Source organism: Trachinotus anak, unplaced genomic scaffold (assembly GCF_046630095.1).
Source record: "Trachinotus anak isolate AG129_WGS33_773 ecotype Australia unplaced genomic scaffold, CSIRO_AGI_Tana_v1 ptg000003l, whole genome shotgun sequence".
In the NCBI taxonomy this organism is placed as follows: Eukaryota; Metazoa; Chordata; class Actinopteri; order Carangiformes; family Carangidae; genus Trachinotus; species Trachinotus anak.
In genome coordinates, this window is record NW_027273854.1 from 2,607,706 (window position 1) to 2,629,600 (window position 21,895).

At 41.8% G+C, this 21,895-nt stretch overlaps 2 protein-coding genes across 2 annotated transcripts; one reads left to right on the plus strand and one right to left on the minus strand.

Moving 5' to 3' along the window:
- The first annotated feature begins 29 nt into the window (after positions 1-29).
- On the plus strand, positions 30-6,877 carry cunh16orf89 (chromosome unknown C16orf89 homolog). The gene is made up of 8 exons (XM_071465733.1): positions 30-799; positions 1,798-1,950; positions 2,105-2,255; positions 2,748-2,865; positions 3,405-3,567; positions 3,876-3,980; positions 4,731-4,820; positions 5,144-6,877. Exons 1-8 carry the CDS (start codon positions 622-624, stop codon positions 5,245-5,247), a joined length of 1,062 nt encoding a protein of 353 aa, XP_071321834.1. The 5' UTR covers positions 30-621; the 3' UTR covers positions 5,248-6,877.
- Positions 6,632-21,091, minus strand: ift70 (intraflagellar transport 70). The gene is made up of 19 exons (XM_071465699.1): positions 20,893-21,091; positions 20,380-20,445; positions 19,490-19,699; positions 18,896-18,952; positions 18,539-18,674; positions 18,134-18,238; positions 17,888-18,016; positions 16,089-16,138; positions 15,295-15,447; positions 14,346-14,411; positions 14,132-14,185; positions 13,696-13,761; positions 13,240-13,316; positions 12,080-12,287; positions 11,181-11,252; positions 10,420-10,523; positions 9,549-9,627; positions 8,732-8,861; positions 6,632-7,547 (listed from the first exon to the last, which is right to left on the minus strand). The coding sequence occupies exons 1-19, from the start codon at positions 20,938-20,940 to the stop codon at positions 7,411-7,413; spliced, it is 1,947 nt and encodes a 648-aa protein (XP_071321800.1). The 5' UTR covers positions 20,941-21,091; the 3' UTR covers positions 6,632-7,410.
- Between the last annotated feature and the right edge of the window lie 804 nt (positions 21,092-21,895).

Genomic DNA, 21,895 nt, shown 5'->3' on the forward strand with positions numbered 1-21,895 from the left:
CTGACCCCCAGTTTCATTATTTGACCAGGCACCCAGAGACTAACCAGTACCCCAGAGCTGAAATGATTAGTCGATTAACTGACTAATTGACTGACGGATAAATAACTGATTGATAACTGATCACTCAGCCATCCTCTCCAGCCTCCATCCTTTTCATGGTTCTCATCCCATGAGGGTGGATGGAGAGGCGGCTCCTGGTCCCTCTCTCCCCCTGCCTCCCCCACACCACAGGGGTCATGGAAAAAGTTATAAATCATTTCAGTAATTTATTTCTAAATGGACAATAAAATCTGACATTGATATCGATTTTACAGATGAACCAACGCGTGAACCAAAGAGAAATAAACAAATTGAGAGGAAATCAGAGTATTTCTCCTCAAGAGCTGCGCTGACTGGTGTTTTATTATACGTGACATTATTAGCTTTAAACTGTTTTATACACAGAGGAGTAAAATGACGTCATTACCCTCTGCACGTCATCCCAAGTTTGGATTTCGTAATAAGCGCCCCTCTGACGTCACTCCGTTTCCTCCCCCAGCCTCCTCACTTGTCCTCCCCCTGTGAGAGGAGAGGCAGCCCGTCCTCCCCGCTCCTCCAGACCGGATTCAACCGAGTGAGGAGATGCGGGCAGCCAGGCTCCAGCTGGCCGCGGTGCTGGCTCTGTTTGCCGCAGTGTCCGGGTCACGGGCGGAGGTGATCGATGACATCCTGGGCAGCCTCTCCAGGGGCGCGTCCTTCCTGGAGCGGCAGCATGAGCACATCAACCTGGACGGGGTGGTCGGGTTCCTCATGCTGCAGGGTAGGTACCAGCCCACGGCAGCCGCAGGACGAGGCGTGCTCCCAGCTGCATGAAACATCTGGAAAACAACTGCACTTTGTTTGGTGGTGTGAGGTTCAGTTGAAGTGGGACAATTATTTCATTTTTCATATAGTTAGTCAAAGAAACACTGGAAAATCACGAACTACATTTTACTAAGCTTCAGTAAGATGTAATTAATAAAATAAATGGCTTTATTAAAGGTAAGTGAAGATTTACAGATCAGTTACAGGCCATTAATAACAACAACATTTGGGTTGCCAGGTTGTGGAAAACCATCCTCCAGCATTATACTTTGCCAGCACTTAAATTCATTAGTGAGACATGATAATATGTTTCTCATTTTGTAAGGGGCCATCAGCAGAAGTTAAACATGTCAAACACATAAATTAGAGCTGCAACAATTATTTTCATTATCAACAATCATTTTTTCAAGTTTTGTCCATAAAATACTAATAAATAGTAAAAAAAATGTTTGACAGACAGTCCAGAACCCAAAGATTGTTTTTGCTTAAAAAATGTTAATAATTAGTTTGTAAATGGATTCTTGTCCAGATGTCCTGCAGCTGTTTTCCAGAAGATAAGTGGTCAAAAGATGTCTACCTAATGAATGAAAGAGATTAAGTTTATAACTGAAGAATAAAGCATCAAAATGATTTATTAGCCAACAATAGTTATTATTATTAGTTATTATTTTTAGCACTAAACACAAAGTACTGAGGCTGGAGAGAAAGAGTTCATCCTGAACCAAAGGATCAGATGTAATGAAACAGGAATCTGAGTCTGTGGAAACATTCATCCGATAGTAGTTCAGATATTTCTGTGAGGACCGGTGTGACCTCAGTGTCAGTAACTGTTGAGCGCTGGAATTGTGTGCAGCTGCCATTTCTGTGTACACCCTCACTTAAACTAACGTTATTTGTGCTTGGAACATGTTTTGCTCCTGATTCTTCTTCTGTGGTTCCTGTTTCCTGTCTCAGCTGAACTGAAGGAAGCGGTTCGGACGTGGCCTCACACCGACCCGGTCAGCTGGGCTCAGAGAACCTCTGTCGTCGCTCTGGTCAGGCGTCTCGACCAGAGCTTCGACAAGGCCGTCGCAGCCCTGCAGCAGAACGACCCCAAATACTACAGAGGTGAGACTTTCACAGCTGCAGAAGGACTTCATTTCCCAGAAATCCTGTGGTATGATTCCAGCTGCAGTGGAAAAAGTACACAAAGAAGAGCCTCACTCAGAGAAATGATAACCCCTCAGATCCTTTCATCCTTTCACTGGTGTGTGTTGTGCAGAGTTCGAGCCCCTGCTGTCGTGGAGCTTCTGGTTGATCCCTCAGGAGTGGAGCTCCACGGACCCCAGCCTGGTCTACCCCTCCACCATGACCACCGAGTGCTACGACGAGCAGCTCAGTGACAAGTGTCTGACCCTGCTGCTGGGAACCTGGTGCGAACACACACCGACAGAAACAACCACAACCACAACAACAACAACAACCACAACAACACACTGTGGCAGGAGAAATCTCACATCCTGTCTGCTCACAGTTTATTTCTTTTAATCATGACCACGGTCTTTAACTAACCTGAACCAGTTGTTTTAGTTATTTAATCTTAACCAGACCTGAACCGGAGAGAAGGCAGATCAGAAAATAATCATGTGTCATTTTAATTACCTGTTTTCTTGTTGAGGTGTGAGGTTTTGTTAAAGGTTCTACATCTAATATATTAACAGTAATGTAGTTTTTGTAACTTAAAAATGAAACTTTCCCTGACTTTCTCTGTTGCTCTAACAGCCTGTGGACTCATTTCTATGTGAAGGAGCCAGGAGGAATTTTAATAAATGAAAAAGTTGTCATTTAAATAATTAAAGTGTTAAATATTTGCCGGTTCAAGATCCTCGAAAGTAAAGAGTTTCTGCTGTTTCTCTGTTTTTCAGGAAGATGAACGGGACGCCCTGCATCGTCACCAAGCCGTGTCGGGACACCATGACTCGGTTCGGTTGTCCACACTACTCTCTGTCCCACCAGCTGCTTTACTTCATGATCGGAAAAATGGTGAGATGTGCAGTAAATCGTCTAAAATGATTCAATCACTGAAAAGCTTTTAGAAAAACATATTGCTAATTTGGACTCAGTCCCGCACACTCTGTCCACTTAATGTGGATTAATCCACTGCTGGATATAGTCCCTAAAAAGCAATATATATATTTCCTCCTGTTTGTTTTTATAAAAACTACAATGAGCAACTGATTTACTGAGTCTTTTTTTTTTACTAAAACTATGTTTGTGAGGAGTTTTGAAAGATTTAGGTCTCTAGTAGGAACCAGTGGGTTTGGAGCTGAGAGCCACAGATGGACTAATATGTTGTTGGTTCTTGCACGAGATTCATTGACAGTAAAAAAAAAAAAAAAAAAAAAGAATATCCTCAAATTTATCCTAAAAAACATAATTGAAACCAAGTTGAAAATGAAGTCAGACTGAAAAATACCTGCAGACGTGAAGATAAAGAGAGTGAGTTACCCATAATTCAGCAGGAATGAGCAGAATGGTCGTCGACCCCAGGTCAGACTCTGACTGTTGTGTCTCCCTCTCAGAGAGGCTGCACCAACCTGCTGAAAGGAGACACGCGAGCGTCCAGAGCCAACATGACTGAACGAAACTACCAGAGGATCTTCTGCTCCAACATGATGAAGACCAACCAGGACATCATCAAAGACGGTCTGTCCGAGCAGACGGTCGACATCTTCATCGAAAACAGTGAGTGACTCCCATCCCAAGTTTGTTAACTCCATCCTGGTACAGTATGTTAAACAGATGTGAAGCATTCTCATACATTTTTACACATCCTTGGTATAAATAATACATTTTCCTATATTTCTATTAAGATTATTATTATATTTGCACAGTTGTTATTGAAGCTTCACCTTATCTAATAAAAGAGGAAAAATCTGCTATATTCTTATTGGATCACTCAGAAAACAGTCAGCCACTCAGAAGAGAGGCTCAGAGCCTCTCAGAATGATGAACAGTTTAGAAAAAAGAGTTCCTCTTCTCTCTGTCGACAGTTCTGATTTGTGGACTGGCTGGTTTCTCTGACTTCTACAAAGCTGATTGGCTGCAGCACATCCTCAGTCTGCAGGATGAGGAGGTTGGCTGCTTCGGGAGAGACAGTGAGTGTTTGAACAGAATCTCATCATTTCCAGGAAGTGTAGTTGTCAAATGTCATTTTTAAGCTCAATATCTTGTGTTAAACTAAAAAAGTCAACCATTTGTACCTGTTTTTCTCATACTGTGGGTTAATTCCCTGCTAACCCACAATGACTTAAAAGCTCATTACTTGTAACTTATAAAAACAACTTGTGTGCTCCTCCCCTTCACTCTCGGACTGTGTCTACACTGACGCACAGTTCTTACTTTAGCCCAGTGGTTCAAAGTCTGATCTGCCAGTTTAGATCAGAGTCAGTATCTAATGCACGAACACAGAAATGAGTCTCGTAACAGACGCAAATATACAAATGTGGAGTAAAAGTAGAGGAAGGATCAACAACCTGAGCCTGAGTGAGCAGCTATTATAGATGATTCATGCAGGAGTTGGGTGGATGGATGGATGAATGGATGAATGAATGAATGAGTGAATGAATTAATGGATGGATGGATGGATGGATGAATGGTTAGGTGGATGGATCAATGGATCAATGGAGGGATTCATGGATGAATGGATGGATGGATGGATGAATGGGTGGATGGATGGAAGGATCAATGGATGGATGGATGGATGACTGAATAGATCGATGAATGGATGAATGGATGGATGGCTGAATAGATCAATGGATGGATGGATGGATGGCTGAATAGATCGCTGAATGGATGAATGGATGGATGGATGGACAGCTGATCTTCTCTGCCGGCTCTTTCCTCAGAGAGCATCATCTCTCAGATCATTGGAGACGAGCTGCTGGAGCAGCTGCAGCCTCACAGGAGAGTGAAGAGGAGGGAGAAGATTCTTCCAGGTCAGTTTGAAGCAGAGTCTGTTCGATACAAACATTTCCTAATGAGTCTCAGCTGTTTGAGCAGAAATGATACATGAAGTCATTGCTGCTGTGTGATGGGTTCGTATGAGTCTGGTTGTTTCGTTCCTTCGTTTCCTTCTTTGACTGATCTGAGATCACATCAGTTAGATGAAACTCTTCGCTCCATCACTCTCTCTCCTTCATTTTTTACTTTTATTTATTCATTGAAATTTTGATGCAGAGCTGTAACCTGTAATGCTGTGAACCGGAGCCTTTTCACCTCTCATCCCCTTCTCTCCTCTCTGTCGTTCCTCGTCGCACAGACGGCTGCTCCAGTCACATGACGGCGGTGGCTGTCGGCGCTCTGGGAGGATACCTGAATTATTACCTGGCAGAACAGGACATAACCAAGAGGCCGCTCTCCTGAATGCACCCCCGCCCCCCCCCCGCCCCCCCACCCTGCTGCCACACAGCCGAGGGTGTGTGTGTGTGTTAACAAGCAAAACACTGTAGATCATCAGGCAGAGACTGAGCTCCGATACAATACGTTGCTTTATGAAAACAGTCGTAAGATGATGAAATACTTGATGACATATGTTTTTCCATGTTGTATTCCATGATTATAATGAGGAAGATGTTTAGTTCCCATGTACTGACTCCCTAAGGACGTCATTAATCTCAAACAGCCTTTAGAAAGTGCTGATGATACTCATCATAAATAACCTGACTGATTGAAAAGTGCTCATCAGTGTCTGAGGCAGCTCATGTTTCTGTCCAGCTCCACATGGACTCCACATACAGTCAGACAGGCAGTGTCTTCAGGCTGCTGTCTATTGATTTCTGATTGCAACGAGCCAACACACAGTTCAGAGTCTGTTTCTTTCTCCACATGAAACCAGAGTCTGGGAGAATCGTTTGTTGCTTTTATCTCAGTGTGATGTTTCCAGATGAGCCAGTGTCAGAATCAGATTTTGCTTCTTGCCACAAATGTACTTAATCATTTTCATGACGCACCAGGTGCAGCTGAGTTATAGTCGATAGGATAGATAATAGCTGTGTCCCAGTTCAGGGGGCTTCCTCCCTCAGAGGCTGCATTTGAAGACTGACTGAATCACAGCGGTGCCACAGGGCTGTCTCACTTCAGAGGCTCCCTCAAATATGGCTGAGAAATGCAGCCATTTCCAGGGCAACGAAGGATTCAACAGGTGAACCAATCACAAGATACAAGATACGTTTGCTAATGAAAGCAAACAACACCGACAGACAGCCTGAGAATCACACTGTTAAATGTTAGTATTGGTTTCAGCTCAAGTTTGTGTGGAAAAAGTTAGAACAGGAGCTGCGCTATGGGCGGCACAGCTGGTGACACTAAGTGAAAATCCATCTCAACTGCTGTAGGCCTTCAACCGGTATGAAGAGCCACACCTTCGTAGACCGTGTCCTCCAAAGGATGCGGCCCCTGGATTGGGACACAGCTTGAAGTTCACCTACTTTCTTGCCTCCTCACAGCCGACCAGTCTCTGCACAAAGTGGGTGTGGGAGCGTCAAACTGTTGGTTTTGGAAAGTTGCAAGGACACAGTGGAAAGCTGTGGGGTCCGGGGGTCTCAGGTGCTGAGGTGTTCTGAGGGCCTTCAGACAAAGTTTCTGAATCTTTCTGCAAAAATGCTTAAGATCAGGAAGCAATCAGTTAATGATATTGGTCATTAAAAGCCTGATTGGAGCGTCCCAGTTTCAAAGGCCAAGAAACATTTACTGTAGCTTTAAAGAAAAACATCCAGTTATTTACAGACACAAACTCTGCAGGGCACTATTTTTTTCCAAAAATAATAATCTTTATTGTCTTTACATTATGTTTTTGCTTTTCACAAACATATTATCTGCTGAATATAAAACCACACAGAACAGGGCTGTACTATGAGAATGGCTGTACAACCAGCAGTCACCAAAGAGAACAGAAGCATGAATCATGAATGTATGTAGTTGAACTCACATACAAACTGTTATCATGTATTTTATGTTAGTAGATTAAACACAGCTAATAAAGACTGAAAATCTGCTCTGAGTCTTCAAACCTTTTTATACTCCGAGTAGCTCTCATAACGAAGGCAGATCACGCTCTTTATATTATTGGCTATAAGACTGTGTAAAGTGCAGCTGAGGCACCAGACCTCCTTTAACAGTCACAATGAGAGAAAGAACAAAAACTGATTATGTAAGATCTGCTGGAGCTCTGGGATTTTATCCTGCTGCCAAAAGTCCCTCTGCTTAAGTCAAATTCAAAATAAAAGCTTCCCCTGGGGTGTGGGTATGTGTGTGTGCGTGTGTGTGTGTACATGCGCACTGACTGGGAAAGTCCAAAAGCTGGGAAAACATCAGGAACTGGACATGGTTTTAATTCCCAGATATATATAGCTGTGCAGCTGGTTTGATTTAAAATACATCAGTAACTCTGTGTGTGTGTGTGTGTGTGTGTGTGTGTGTGTGTGTGTTGATTGTCTCTGGGTTTACGTTCATCATCCTTTGAGTCGGAGATGTTCACTGATGTTTCAGGGATCGGCTAAACTCAGACATTACACCTCTGTGATGATGTCACTTGTTCCAGCCAATGACCTCGTAGAACAGTGCCTTGAGTAGCCGGGCCTCGTAGGTGACAGTGTTCTTGCCGATGTGAATGCGGACCTCCTCCAGTGGCTGCTCGATGATGGCAGGAACTTCTTTACCGTAGACTTCAGAGGAGACAAAGAAAACAAGAAGAATTATTATCAGCGTCACCTCGACCTGAAGAAGACGACTGAATGTCTGAAGGCCGCCAGTGATGGAACAGACTGACCCATAGGTGGTGGTGGTAGGAGAAAGATCGTGACATCATTGAAATTTAAAGGGTTTATCCTCTGTGGATCGGAAAATGTTCTGAATTGTGATGAACCAGACGTAACATGTAGTTAATTTTAAAACTTCTGATTTACTAAAGTGGGTGGCACCATGAAAACGTAAAGCTGCTCTTATTTATCAAAGAGTGTGTGTGTGTGTGTGTGTGTCTGTATTACTACCGTGTAATGTAAAACTGTAGTATAAAGCCTTGTGTCTCTTCAGCGTTGTTTGGTCTGAAGACAACAAGTTTGAAAAGTTAAATGATCTGGATTTAGAAAGACGTGTGTTCACCAAACCTCTGCAGCCTCCTGCTCATCTCTGCTACATGCTACAGGCTACATTAGCTGCTAATAGCTGATAGCATAACACTCCCAAATCTGTGACATGCAGGCAACAAAGACTTAATGTCTTTGGTGTCCCAGGTTTTTGAAACTGCTGGAACATAACTTACATAACAGTTTTAGGTGGTTTTTCTTTGTAAACCTGTAAATACTGGCATCACTTTGTTCTGTTTATATTTGCACATTTGGAGAAATACATGTGGTATTCATGCATTTACCAATAATAGTAATTTGAGGGAAACCCAGTTAAGATCATTATGAAACAGATTGTCTGGACACCTCATCACCTCGTTCACTCTTCACTCTATATTATCACTTGCAAGTGGAAATTGTGACCTGATGGTGAAGGAGTAAAAGTCAGGGAGTGTCTATAATCTTCAGGGTTCATCCTCTGAAGATCATGAATGAAATCTGGATGGTAGTTTTCAAAATATCTAGTGTGGAGGAAATGTTGATCAAAGGGGTAATTTTGACCAAAGAGGGGGCAAGAGGAAAGTTCAGGGGTCACTGAGTTCATCATCACTAGGATTCAGGATTCATGAGATGTTCAATCTGCCCATTCAAACACAGGATATTCAAAAAGTTTAGTTTCAAACTGATTCATTGAAAGAAGGAAATGAAGCCTGTCGTCACGCTGACGGTGTACAGCATTTTTAAACTTGTGCGCGTGTGTGTGTGTGTGTGTGACTGCTGCTCACCCTCACAGTGCTCCAGGAACTGAATACACTCCTGTACCACAGCGTCCCTCAGCATGACCATGTGTTTGGACATGTTCTCCAGCAGGGAGAGGAAACAGCGCTTGGCATAGAACCATGTGTCCGTCCCCAGCTACACACACACACACACACACACACACACACACACACACACACACACACACACACACACACAAATTAACTTTACTGGAATGCATTTGTCATAGTCTTATTATTAATAAAACAAGACTAACTCCCTGAAGTGCCTAAACCAAACCCTCATTAGAAACCTTTACAGTTTAACACCACAGGACGGTTTAACTACAGTTTAACACCACAGGAGGGTCCGTGGCAGTGACAGTTCAGACATGATGGTCAGGTTGTGAAACGTTAGCGTGACTGTGTTTCACCAGGCCTCACATTCCAGAGCTCCTCTCCGCTCTCACTGTGAATGTGACTGTGTGCTGGTGATTGTTGTGAGGAGGAGAGAGGAAACACTCAGGATGACGGCCTGTGTTCTCAGCTGGAGTGTAGTGGACTCAGCTGCAGCCAGAGTCTGGTGTTGTGACTGGATCAGATCAAAGTTCCCAAAAAGAGCAGCTCAACCTCAGAGTGGATCCTTGTCGAGAGACGGACTCAGCACTGACACTTTGTCTTTCAAACGTCACATTTTAACAGTAAAATGATTCTTGTCATCGTTTATGACTTCCTGTGAAACAAAGATGGTACTTTCTGCTGTCCTTGAAAAATAAAAGCCAAACAGTAAAAAATATGAGTTGAATGTCTGAATTCTACAAACTTTCTGTAAAGAAAACAGCACCTTCTTATTGTACGGCTCCAGGCTCTTGATGACACGAGAAATGCCAAAGTCGTAGTTGCCTTTAGCACAGTACAGCGTCCTGAAAGAGAAACACAACGTCTATATGACCACTTGTTATCTTATGACTGAAGTTCAGTAATCAGGTCCCAGCATGACAACTTCCATTTGCTGAGAAAGGCTGTGGGAGACAGTTAACAGCTCAAGTGAACATTTAGTTTAAATATTTACCCAGGGTTTAACCAGGGATTCAAAGGTTTATTTGTCACATTCTTACATTTATATTTACTCATGTGTCAGACACTTTTATCCAAAGTGACTTAAAAGTGAGGGACATCACTGAAGCTTCAGGGCAGTCGAGACCTTGGTGTGAGGACTAAGTTCTTGTTCAATAAGTGAAGGAGATCAGGTAAAGAAGTGAACTGAAAGTCAGAGTCAGAGCTAGTTAAACTTGTTAGAGGAGTTAGGAGAGGAGGTGCTCTCTGAAGAGAGGAGTCTTCAACAGATTGAGGACAGAGAGGGATGCCCCTGCTCTGACAGACTTCAGGAGCTGGTTCCACCATCAGGAAACCACAGACCAGAACGGTCTGGACTGAGACTGTCTGTGTGCAGGGATGATGTTCATTAGATACTTTAACAATATGTGTAGTGAAACACAGTGAGCTGAGCTCTTAAAGCTGAGCAGAAAAACAGTGAAAAATACCTTGAATGCTTAAATATTTTTCAAAATTCAAGAGTTTTGTGGAGCCAAAAAAAACACGAGGAACACAGAAATAAAAAAGCAGTTCCACTCAGAACCCAGTGCTGGTGAATAATCAGTCTGCGTCAGTTTTTCCAGCAGGATCAGCTGACGGCAGCAGCAGCTGGAACTCACCCAATCACCAGGTTGACGATGCAGAGGTGGAAGACCTTTTTGTCGGGGTCGTCATAGGAAATCTGCTCCTCCTCTTTCTCGATCTTCCTCATCAACTCCTCGGCCTGTTGAGCCAGAACGACATGAAGAGGAAACAGGAGAGAAGAGTCTCATTTATACTGTGAACTTAAACAAAGAATGACGACGAAACCACACGAACCAGAAGAAAGTTAATTAATCCTGTAAAAGGTATTTCCATTCAGAGACACACAGAGATGACTTTACAGACAAAACATGAATGCTGACCAGATTCTGAACTAAATGAACACAACAACATCGACACAACTGAATAACGCAATAAAAAACCCTTTATCACAGTGTGTGGCTTTGAATTTAATATCTCAATACAGTGCAGCCCAAATATCACGATACACAATATTATTTAGTTAGTTTTACAATAACACAGATAAATATCATGACACTGGTTTCAATAGGATATCAAGAGGCCAAAGTGATGCATCATCATGTAAGCAGCATTTTAATGTTGTAACTAGTTGAGATGAAGCTAACTCTTGTTTGTGTTGTCTACTATAACAAATCATATTTAAGATGCAGATAATTGTTGTGTGTAAAATCTTAATCTGAAAGGTAGAAAGTAACAAAAGTTATCTTATCTTAAAGATTTTCCCCCTGAAAAGTGGAAAATGAAATGTAGTGGAGTAGAAACAGTGACAGTGACAGTGACAAGACAACAGCACTGTGTTAACCTCTGTGTACAGTACCTCTTCATTCTGGCTGGTCATGATGTAGGACACACACAGGTTGGCCAGGACCACAGCGCTGACGTTCAGGATCTGCAGCAGAACACACACATTTATTAATTTCACTTTGTGAAACATTATCTAAGAACTTCTCCTCTGTGGTTTGTTTCACAGAATATTTCCAGTCAGCACCAGGAGCTTTCACAGACCTTTGTTGAAACTAAACCAGAGTGGGAACAGGATTCAATTTAATGGCGTTCAGAATAGAAAATAATTAGAATATATTCAATGACAATCACTCACATTAGAAAATGAACTGTGGAGATTTTAGAAGACACTCGACACATGTTTCTCACCAGAACAGCAACAGGAAATCAGGATTCATTATTAAAATGAATGTAAGACTTCAGATGTTGTATTAGACTGTGGTCAAGAACATAACATCACTTCAGGCATTTCAAATATTACAGGATGTGAAGAAACTCTGTTAAACAAAGCTGCTCTGATAAAATGAGTCATTTCTCATTTTTGTGACCTTTGGGTAAAACTCTAGGACCCTCAGTCGAGGTTATGGTGACTTTATTGTTCTGAAATGGGTCAAATGTCAGAAGCATCACTGCAAACAAACAAACAATGAATGGAAAACCCCACACAAACACAGAGACAGCAGAAAATCATCCACACAGATGTCATGCACAGATGTGAAGACACTGCAGAGGAGGAGAAACAGCTGTTTGGTCTCTGTTTTTACCGAAGGTTTGCACTTGCAGGGACACTCCTGAATGTTACACTGCTCCACCTGGACAGAGAGTCAAACTGTCAGTGTGTAGCCCTGACCTCAGACTGTCAGCGGTGAATGATATTCTCCTTCCACACACGTGTTTTCTCTGTGAATGTGACCAGCCACTTGAAGCACTCACATTGTCGTAGTGCTTCTTGACGATGGGCTCGTAGAAGCCGATGGCCTCCTTGTACTTGTTCTGCATGAAGAGCACGTGGGCCACGTTCAACTTCCAAGTATCGTCCTCGTTACAAACCTCCACCGACTTGCGGAAAATCTTCTCCACCATCTGGAAGTTCTCCCGGTTCCAGTAGATCTTGGCCTGGGCCATCAGGACCACAATGTACCTGAGGTAAGAGCCCGACAATTAGACAGGAAGATGGAGAGGGAAAGATGTGTAGTGGGACATAGAGAATGAAATACTGAAAAATGTTTTAATACCAGACACCAGGAGTTTCCCAAGATCTGGAGGAGTTGAATGAATGATTAGTTAATGTGAATGAGTTTTTCACTCTGTTGGCAGAGACCAGAGGAACTGCTGATTAGAGTTATGATAGTGAGTTGATTCTCCTATTTCTCCAATTATAGAATAATTATTTGTCTTCATTTAAGTGAACTGATAAATGAAAAAGTTCTAATATGCAGAGAGTAATGGTCTCCCTTGATTTAAATCATCAGTCAAAGATTTTTTTTCATGCTTCTTATTTCTTGCAGGATGTGAACATTGTTTTATTAAAGACTAAAGATTCAGAGGTTTTTATGTCACATGTAACAACACGTGCAGTGAAATAAGTGGTGACATGATACTGAGGCTGTCCATAAATAAAATAATTGTAACTGTAAAATACATGTATGATTTTTTAAAATCTCGTCTTTAAACGTACTTTTATTGTAGAGCTTTTCCCGATTTTACTTAATTTTACTGACCACTCGAGGCAGATTAGTCTCCCCCTAACAGATTTTTATGGACCGCACTTTTACTGGAGAAACTGTATTTGATTCTGTTTTTATTGTCCAGATTACTCAACTCTGTATTTTATGATTTTAATCAGTTTTACTGATCACCCTGATGGTGATGTCTCTACCTTCGGTTTATTTGCACTATAATACTGGGACACTTTCATTGTGTTTGTGATTTGCTTGTTTTAACTCTGTTGCCTTATACGACCTGCATGTTTTACTCTGCTGCTTCGTGTAAAGCACTTTGTAGTGTGGGTTTAGAAAAGTGCTCTATAAACAAAGATTATGATATATATATTATTGTGTGTGTTCGTGTGTGTGCGTGTGTGTGTGTCTCACTTCTCCTGCATCAGGTCGTAGTCCTGCAGAGCTTTCTTCTGTGCTTCTTCGTCTCGAGCCAGTCTGGCTTCCTGCACCTTAGAGAAGAAGGACAAAAACCAAATTCAGCCAACTGAGCCTCTTCACATCAAAATGTAGCTTTTATTTTGGCAGAAAAGTTACAACACACTGAGAAACAGTCCTGAGAACCACTATAAGTGTTAAATATGGCTGTTTCACAGTTTCCTGTGACCTGGGACTTTTCACTGGTGTCGTCTAACTGACAGATGAAGCCTATCGGTTGTTTGTCAGTTACAGGATGATATATGTTTGATATGTAATACTTTAAAATGAAATACATACCTATGAAATATAAATATATAAAATAAACATGTGTACTGTACAATTCATGAGGTGAATTGTTCTGTACTCTGCAGAGCTGCAGAGGAGGAGGAGGAGATGAGGAAGGTGAACTACCTGCTTGGCCAGCTTTCGTAACTGCTCGGTCAGTTTGGCGTTCATCTCTTCAAACTTCCTAAATGCCTGTGAAAGAAACAGACAAATTTCACAAACAGAAGAGTGAAAAGGCTGAAAGATGATTTTATTCAATGATAAACAAAAAGCACGACTAAGTTGCTACACAATAAACACAAAAATTGATTTTTTTGATTGATACGCAAAACATCTGAATGGAAATCCTGAGTTAAAGCTGCACTGAGCAGAATGTTTGATTTGTTCCATAGGTCGTCTGTCAGCAGGTCATTATGACGTTTTGTTGCTAGGCGACATCTAGTGGTTGTAGTAATTATGACAGGAGCAAAGGGAAAAGTTTAGTGATGTAACATGTTGAAAATATTAAAAATGAGAGCATCTTTAACTTCAAAGCTTTGGAAGTTGGTTATCTGTACTGTACCTCCTCTGGTGCTGTCTGACAGGTCAACAAGGCATCAAGAAACTCGTACATGTACTGGAAAAGGACAAAACTCGTCAGCTTTCATATGGATTCAGTCACTGGACACTTTTCATGATTTCAAAGTAATAATGAGACTTGAAGTAATTTTGCTGTTGAGTTCATGCAGTGTGACCTCTGATGAAACACGCTCATGTAAACACAGAGTGTAACTTACCGGGGAGAGGAACTTGTAGGTGAGATGGGCGTTTTCTGCCAGGACGTCGGCTGCCAGGTCAAAGTACTGAGGGAGAGAGTTAATACCATTTTAATGAAAGACCCACACCTCTCTGCTGCCCTGCATGTTTTTAGCTCTTTCCACTAAGAATCACACCATGAGTCCAAATCCTTCTGAAAACAGCGTTACTCCCTGTGTGACCCTCGCTGGTCTACAGTCTGGTGGAAAATGCTGACACTGTCCCTCGTGTAGCAAAGAGCTCCACGGGAACAACACTGTCATGAAGACCTGTGCTGTCTCATTTGATTCAATAAAACAAACCAGGTATAAACAAGGGGTATTATATGGAGCTGCTGGTTTATCTAGCTGCCAAATAAGAAACTGAGTGGGAAAGGAAATTTATAAGGATAAAAAAAGAGGTAACGATGCCTTGTGATTCTGCACGTCCTTAACAAGGAGCTCAGCAGATGTCCTGGCTCTCCAACTAGTTGTGTTGTACTGTTTGAGTACTTCTACCTAAGTCTTGATTGATGTCAAACGCCAGTTGTGCGTCACTGTGAAATCGTTGTCCTGTGTTCAGTGAGCCATGTAAAAGCTCAACCCCAAAAAAGGCCAAATGTAAACCACCTGGAAATGTGGGTTGAAGTACCACATAAAGCGCACAAACCATAGAAAAGAAAAACAAAGAATCACTAATTTGGTGACCAGATTCTTCACAATAAAAGCCTCCTGCTGGTTTGACACTGGAACACTTTAAATAAGAAGCTGCAGAAGCAGTGACTAAACACAACAATTAACCTGGGCCCTAAAACAGCAGGACAACATAGGAAGCCTGAGCTGTACATCCAGAGTCTGCAAAAAAGACTCAGAGGCTGCTGCCCTGTTTTGGTCTAGGATCCACTGCCAGTCGCTGACCTGCACTTCCCAGACACTGTGGCCGGCTGTGTACCTCGTGTTTGCAATAGAGCAGCAGCAGGTTTCCAAAGGTGACGGGGGGGAAGGTGGGCTGCTGCAGCAGAAAGGCCAACTTCTCAAAACCCTCTGACGGCTTCGTGTCCATGTTCACCAGAGCCTGGTTGTGAAGTGTCACTGGGTCCAGCTCCTGACAAACACACACAGACACACATCAGAGTAAATAAGAAGCATTTTGATAAGTATGCTCCGGTGGTTAGTCGTGTTAAGACAAAGCATGAATACAGTGACAACACACACATACACACATACACACACTGACACACACACACACACACACACAATAAAATGATTCTTTCATTTTAATTAATGGTTTTTGTTTTTGGTGTTTCCATCTTGACTTCAACATTTAATTCCACCAGGGGGCACTAGTTGTGCACTTCTCTCCAATTTCTCCCAAGTTAAAAAAGACAGTCATGACTCAGTGGCTGTGACACACTGGACCAAGGACAGTGTCCCATCTGTACATTAATTTTAATGAGACGGTTTCAAGACAATAAAACGATCATCATTACCTCCATGTAAGCCTTCAAACCTACGTCTCTATTCTAATTTTCTATTAAACTCTTTAACTCCAGGCTGCTGGCGGGGCAGGTCCAGGCAGCTTTAATTTAGATCACAGCAGAGTGATCACACACAGCTGAGGAGAGAATCCACACACACACACACACACACACGCACACACACACGCGCACACACACACGCGCACACACACACACACACACACACACACACACAGCAGAGTGGGAGTGAATGGGTGATGGTGGTTACCTCCTCTGATCTGGGGGGCATGTCTGTCAAAGCCTCCTGAGCTCCTTTCACTGCAGGAATCCACATGAAAACAAAACAGAGAAGAAAACAGTTGGTTTGCATCTGTATCAGAGTTTCTCTGCACACTTGTCTTTGCAGGATGAACATTATAAACCAGTAAAAGACAAATAAAACAGAGCCTGAATAATTTGAAGTCAATAATCAACTTTAGTCCTTAATAAAATGTAAACAGGTGAGTTATATAAAATAATGAAGGAGGAAATTTGCTCTAGAGACCAAACCAGTTTTTGTACCAGGCTGTAAACATGTTTATTTCTGCTGTAAAGTTGGACATTTTAACATGGGAGTCTATGGGGACTGACTCATTGTTGGAGCCAGACTCTAGTGGTCATTAGAGGAACTGCAGCTTTTAGCTCCTTAGTGTTGATGCTTCATATTTTAGCCTCAGAGGCTGCAGCTTGGTGTCCTTGAGTTGTGATGTCTGCACTGAGTGCATTTCCTTCCTCAAGAGACATTTACTGGTTTAATAATCTTTGATTTATTGCATTGTTTACACTCATGTTTGTCAGTTTACAGTCTTCTTCTTCGCCTCACAGAAACATTGCTCCATTGTGCTACGGCTGGTCAAAAACTCCTCAGGGTGATAAACAGGCAAATTAATTAAAAAGATGAAGCCTGATTACAGAGTTTGACAGAGTGATGTGTAAAGAGATTTAGGGTTATATAATTAAATAACACAACTGATAGAAAGTTAAGATGAAAATGGAAATTTTAAATATAAAGTTGCTATAATTTGTTAACAGATTTAACACATTTTCAGATTAAAGGATGATAATTCATAAATTAATTTTAAAAACAAACTTCCACAGAGAAGTTTTAAGTGAGATACAATTCTGACTTTGATGCAGCAGTTCTCCACTAACTTTTTAATTTTCCAGTTTTACAACTTATGAGGTAATTTGGGGACATTATGCGGTAAAACTTTGACACTTTGCCACTGGGTGTAAAAAGATCTTTTACTGTAAAACGCCTGAAACTTTCAGCATGACTCTGCCTTTAAAAGACTGAGACACAGACAGGAAGTGCGGAGTGAAAGAGAGTAAATGAACAGGGGATGCTGAGGTGTAGTCCCTTAACCATGAGGCTAACAGAACAACCCCCTCTTCAATTTCTTTATCTTATAAGTATAAATATGAAAATATGAGTTGATCCCTACAGGCTGCATTCAGATCTGGCTTGATCTGGTCTCAGTGAGGACATAGTGCTGGTGATGTAGCTGCCTGTCCTTTTGACAGAGCAGATGTTTGATGTGGGCTTCAGATATCCTCCTTACTGCTCATCACCCTCTGATCACTATTCTTGAAGCTTTGTTCTGATAATGTGTCAGAGGGTGGAGGAAAGGAGGGAGGAGGACTCTGCTTTTGAAGATAAAAGGAGGCTTTACAAGTTCTTTTCCAGGTGGTTTTCATCTCGTTCTAAGTGTCTCTGTCTCTCTGTTCTGTAAAAGTGAACTGATTTTAGCTTGAATTATACAACCTGTGGTTGAGTAAGAACAACCCAGACAAACACATTGTACACTCATGACCAATGTTGCTGTGATGCTTGGCTGGACTACTGGTATTAGTGGAGGAAGAGAGAGAGAATTTCACTAATTGTTACTTTAATAATCGGTGGTTTTCTAACACCTGTGTTCCTCTATGAAAGTCAAACTCTCTGCCTGTTCGGCCTCTTTCTCATCTCTCCCTTCATCCCTCTTTTTTTATGTGCCATGTTTCAGAGGCATGGCCTGAGGTTCTTACGGTTCTTCAGCTGGTATTCGATGGCAGCTTTGAGGTTGAAGGCTTCAATCAGAGCTGTCTGATGCAACACCAGGGTGTTGCCCACACTGTGGACGTCGATGCCTTCGGTCGTCATCCCGACACTCAGCTCTGCCACAGAAACACCACACATCAAAAGATCATTATTAGATAATCAAACAATGTAACTCAGCCAGACTGCTGATGTCAGTGTCAGTCGACACAGGTTCCACTGAGTTGTGTTTTTACCTGGATGTTCTCTGATGCCTCGTTCGATGATCTCTCCGATGTATTTGAGGGCCTGAGCGTAGTTCTTCAGGCTGTAGTAAGACAGCGCGATGTTGTAGGACAATGCTGAGAGAGAGGAGGGGCAGAAAGACAAGAGGCAAGGATTAACTTTAAATCAGCTGAATCAGCTGAATCAGACCCCACAGCGTGTCATCTTATGATCAGTTCAGTAACTAGATGATGGTGTATGTGCTCTTTGTTGCGTGATGTAGCAGGCTTATACCCTACTCCCTTCCTGCCAACTTCTCCACATTGAAGCTAGCAGTTAAATTACTCTTGCTTCCAGCTATGTGTGTAACTGCTGTGTGTAATGATGACATAAAAATATGAACTGTGTATTCGTGTGTGTGTGTCTTTGAAAACTACCTGGAACGTATCCCAGCACTTGCATGGCAGTCATGAACTTCTTGCAGGCTTCCTCATACTTTCCATCCTGGTAGAGCAAACAGCCCATGTTGTAGACGTAGTCTGGGTCGTCCTGGGACAGCTGCTCCAACAGAGACTGCGCACGCACGCACGCACACACACACATGCACACACGCACACACGCACACACACACACACACACACACACACACACACACACACACACACACACACACACACACTGCATTGCATTATGTAGAAAATGAATGTGTTCGGCTGCAGATAATAAACTGCCTCCATATTGAAGAGAAATGGCAGTTTGTGTGTATAAACAGATGATGTGTGTGAGCTCGTCACCTTGGCAGCGGAGTAATCCTCCTCACAGTATTTGATACAGGCTTGCAGCTTGACCATCTGTACCAGAGAGAGAGAGAAAGGGAGAGAGAGGCAGGATAAACCAAATGTAAAACAGGGACATGATGTGTTGAGCCAAGTGCTGGTTTGCCTTGGGAGCAAAAAATTAAGAACTAACATCAACTTCCAAATCTGATCCAAACTGCCATCCATAATTAATATCATGACCTGGAACCTGTTTTCCCACAAGAAAACAACACATTTTCTGTGGATATTACAAAATATTTCAACTTGATTTTATCATATTGACAAATGAACTTAAACTCCATTTAAGGACAGTGTTATTGTGACTTTCTGGTGATAAAAATGTGTTCCCTGTTACTGAGCTATCTCCATTTTGGCTCATTTTCATTTTTTTCATTTGTTTCATTTGTTCTTTTCTGGTCCATATCCATTTGTTGGAGCACTTCTGATGAACAAATGCTCGCAGTGATGAAAAGTATATAACAGATGGAGGTGAAAATCTGAAGCAGTGATTGAACACCTGGACTGGCTGCTGAAGAACTAGGATGTTGTGTGTACGTGTGTGTGCTGTACCTTGGTGTGACTGCTGGGGTTGTCCAGAACAAATGAAGCCTTGGTGGCCTCAGGATAAGCGCCAGCTTTGTAAAGGGACTGAGCATAGTACACCTTGTACTCCTCCACCTCTGGGTGCAGCTGTGTGAGCTGCTCGTAGCTCTCTGCAGCGTTGGTGAAGTCCTGGATGTGATAGTAGCAGTAGCCCAGCAGTGACAGTGCTGCCCTGGACTGGGACATAAAGTAAGAGTGTTACGCTGACGGTCATCTGCAGTGGTTGTAGCATGAGGCTGTGTGGATAAAACACCAACCTCACCCTTTCACACAGTATCTAAGACAGAACAACAATACAATATAAACACATGTCTGCACTTATCACAGCACAAAAATGTCCTCTTTTTCTTAACTAAATATCAATCATAACTCAACATATAAATATAAATCAGTATAAAGAAGTGGTTGTTTTTAAATTTTGGTCAGGCATCAAAAAGTAGATCACATCATTTCCACTAGAACTATGACTGATGATTATTTTTCTAAGTGATTAATTTGACAGTTATTTTCTTGATTATTTGATTAACTTAATATATTAAATGTCAGAAAGTGTAGTTGCAAATCACAATTTCCTCAAGGTGCAATGCAAGTCTTGTTTTGTGAGACAAATGGTCCAAAACCGAAAGATTACAATTAGGGCAGCAATTTATTAACTTATTTATAGTAGTTATTTATCGGTTTATCGGTATCGACTGATCGACTGATTGGTTAATTAGCTAATTGTTGATATGACAATATGTTTAGCTGCAATTCAAGACAATTCAGTGACATTCAAGACCCAAATGTTACCTGCAGATATCTCAAAAACGTATACTCCAAACAATAGCCTATATTTTATAAATGGACAACACACTTACCTTCGTGTGCTTCTGAAGCTGATTGTTTAGGATGTGAATTGCCTCAACATACTGGCCGTCTTTAATCTAAAAGAAGAACGAGAATGAACTGAGATGTTCCTGTACAGGATTCCCCTCGATCACAAATGACTAACTCTGACAACAGCTCTGGAGCCACATGCTAAGCTGCATAAACCCTTACTGAAGAATTTACCGAGCAGTGTAACGTTGCGCTGAACTTCGGCTCTGATAACGTTAAAAATAACTGACAGACACAAATGCAGAAACGGATGAACATATCACAACAGTTTAAATCTGTTGGTGCTCGTTTTGTTACATATATGCTGAATTTACCATCAGTCCATCGAAAGTCCAAGAAAAAAGTGTTATCTGTCTTGTGTGTGTGTTTCAATAAGCAAGAAACACTAAAATGAACAATTTTTGAATGGAGTTACGGGATACCGCTAACTGTTGTAAAGACGATAGCTTAACACTGAGCTAGGCAGCTAACCTCAGCTAAAGCAGTGTTCTCACCAGTTTGTAGATGGTAGCCGTGTACTCTCCGTCTTTTATAGCTGTCATGGCTTCAAACGAGTGGTTTTAACAACTACAAATGACCGGAAACTTCGTATATTCCCAAACTCTTAAACATAGCATCTGGCTTCGTTCTGTTTAGCGGACGGACAGGGCGCATAGCAGCTGTAACTTAGCAACGGAGCACACCGGAAGTAGGAAATTTGACAGACGTTTGTAACAGCCAATCAGACAGGAGAATAAACCTCCGTCGCTAAACCTTATATTTTTTTCCCACAACCTTTATTTAACACTTGAATATAGACGGAGACACTGTGAAACTCTTCTTTGTTTGTATTAGATATTAGACAAATAAATAAATACAGAATTTTATGCTGCTAATTTTCACTATTTTAGTTTTTATTTATTATTATTTTATTTCATAATGACACTTTCAAGCAAGAAGTATTCATCGGTCAGTCAAGACAATACATGATTGGCTGTTCCCTTAATTTGAATGAACTGAGGCAAGGACATTGTGGAGTTAAGCTGCTGGAAAGAAATAACTAATATGTCACTTTGTGCTTTGGGGATCATAGCAGTTAGTTTACTGCATGTCTAGGGAGTGAGAAAGAAAACCATACCGAAAAATTGAATATTTGTTCATTTGATATTGAGATAGCGTCCTGTCTGGAGTTCAACACAAGCACAGGCTGGTAAATCCGACCAGTGATCTCATATTGGAAGGTTCCAGGATGTGACTTCATCCAAGGGTCACGGAGAAGAGGAACACACACAAACAGTGGTCAGAACAGATGAAACCGACCAAGGTGCTGGAGCTTTGCCTCAAACCTAAACCACATAATGATGGGGGAAAGAGTAGATGCTATGCATGTGTTTCTGCATGTGAATGTTTGAAAGTGAGAGTGTGAGGTTTTTGTGTACATGTACATGCATGCTTTTGTGCGATGGGTGTGTGTGTTCTCTCTCTCTCTCTCTCTCTCTCTCTCTCTCTCTCTCTCTC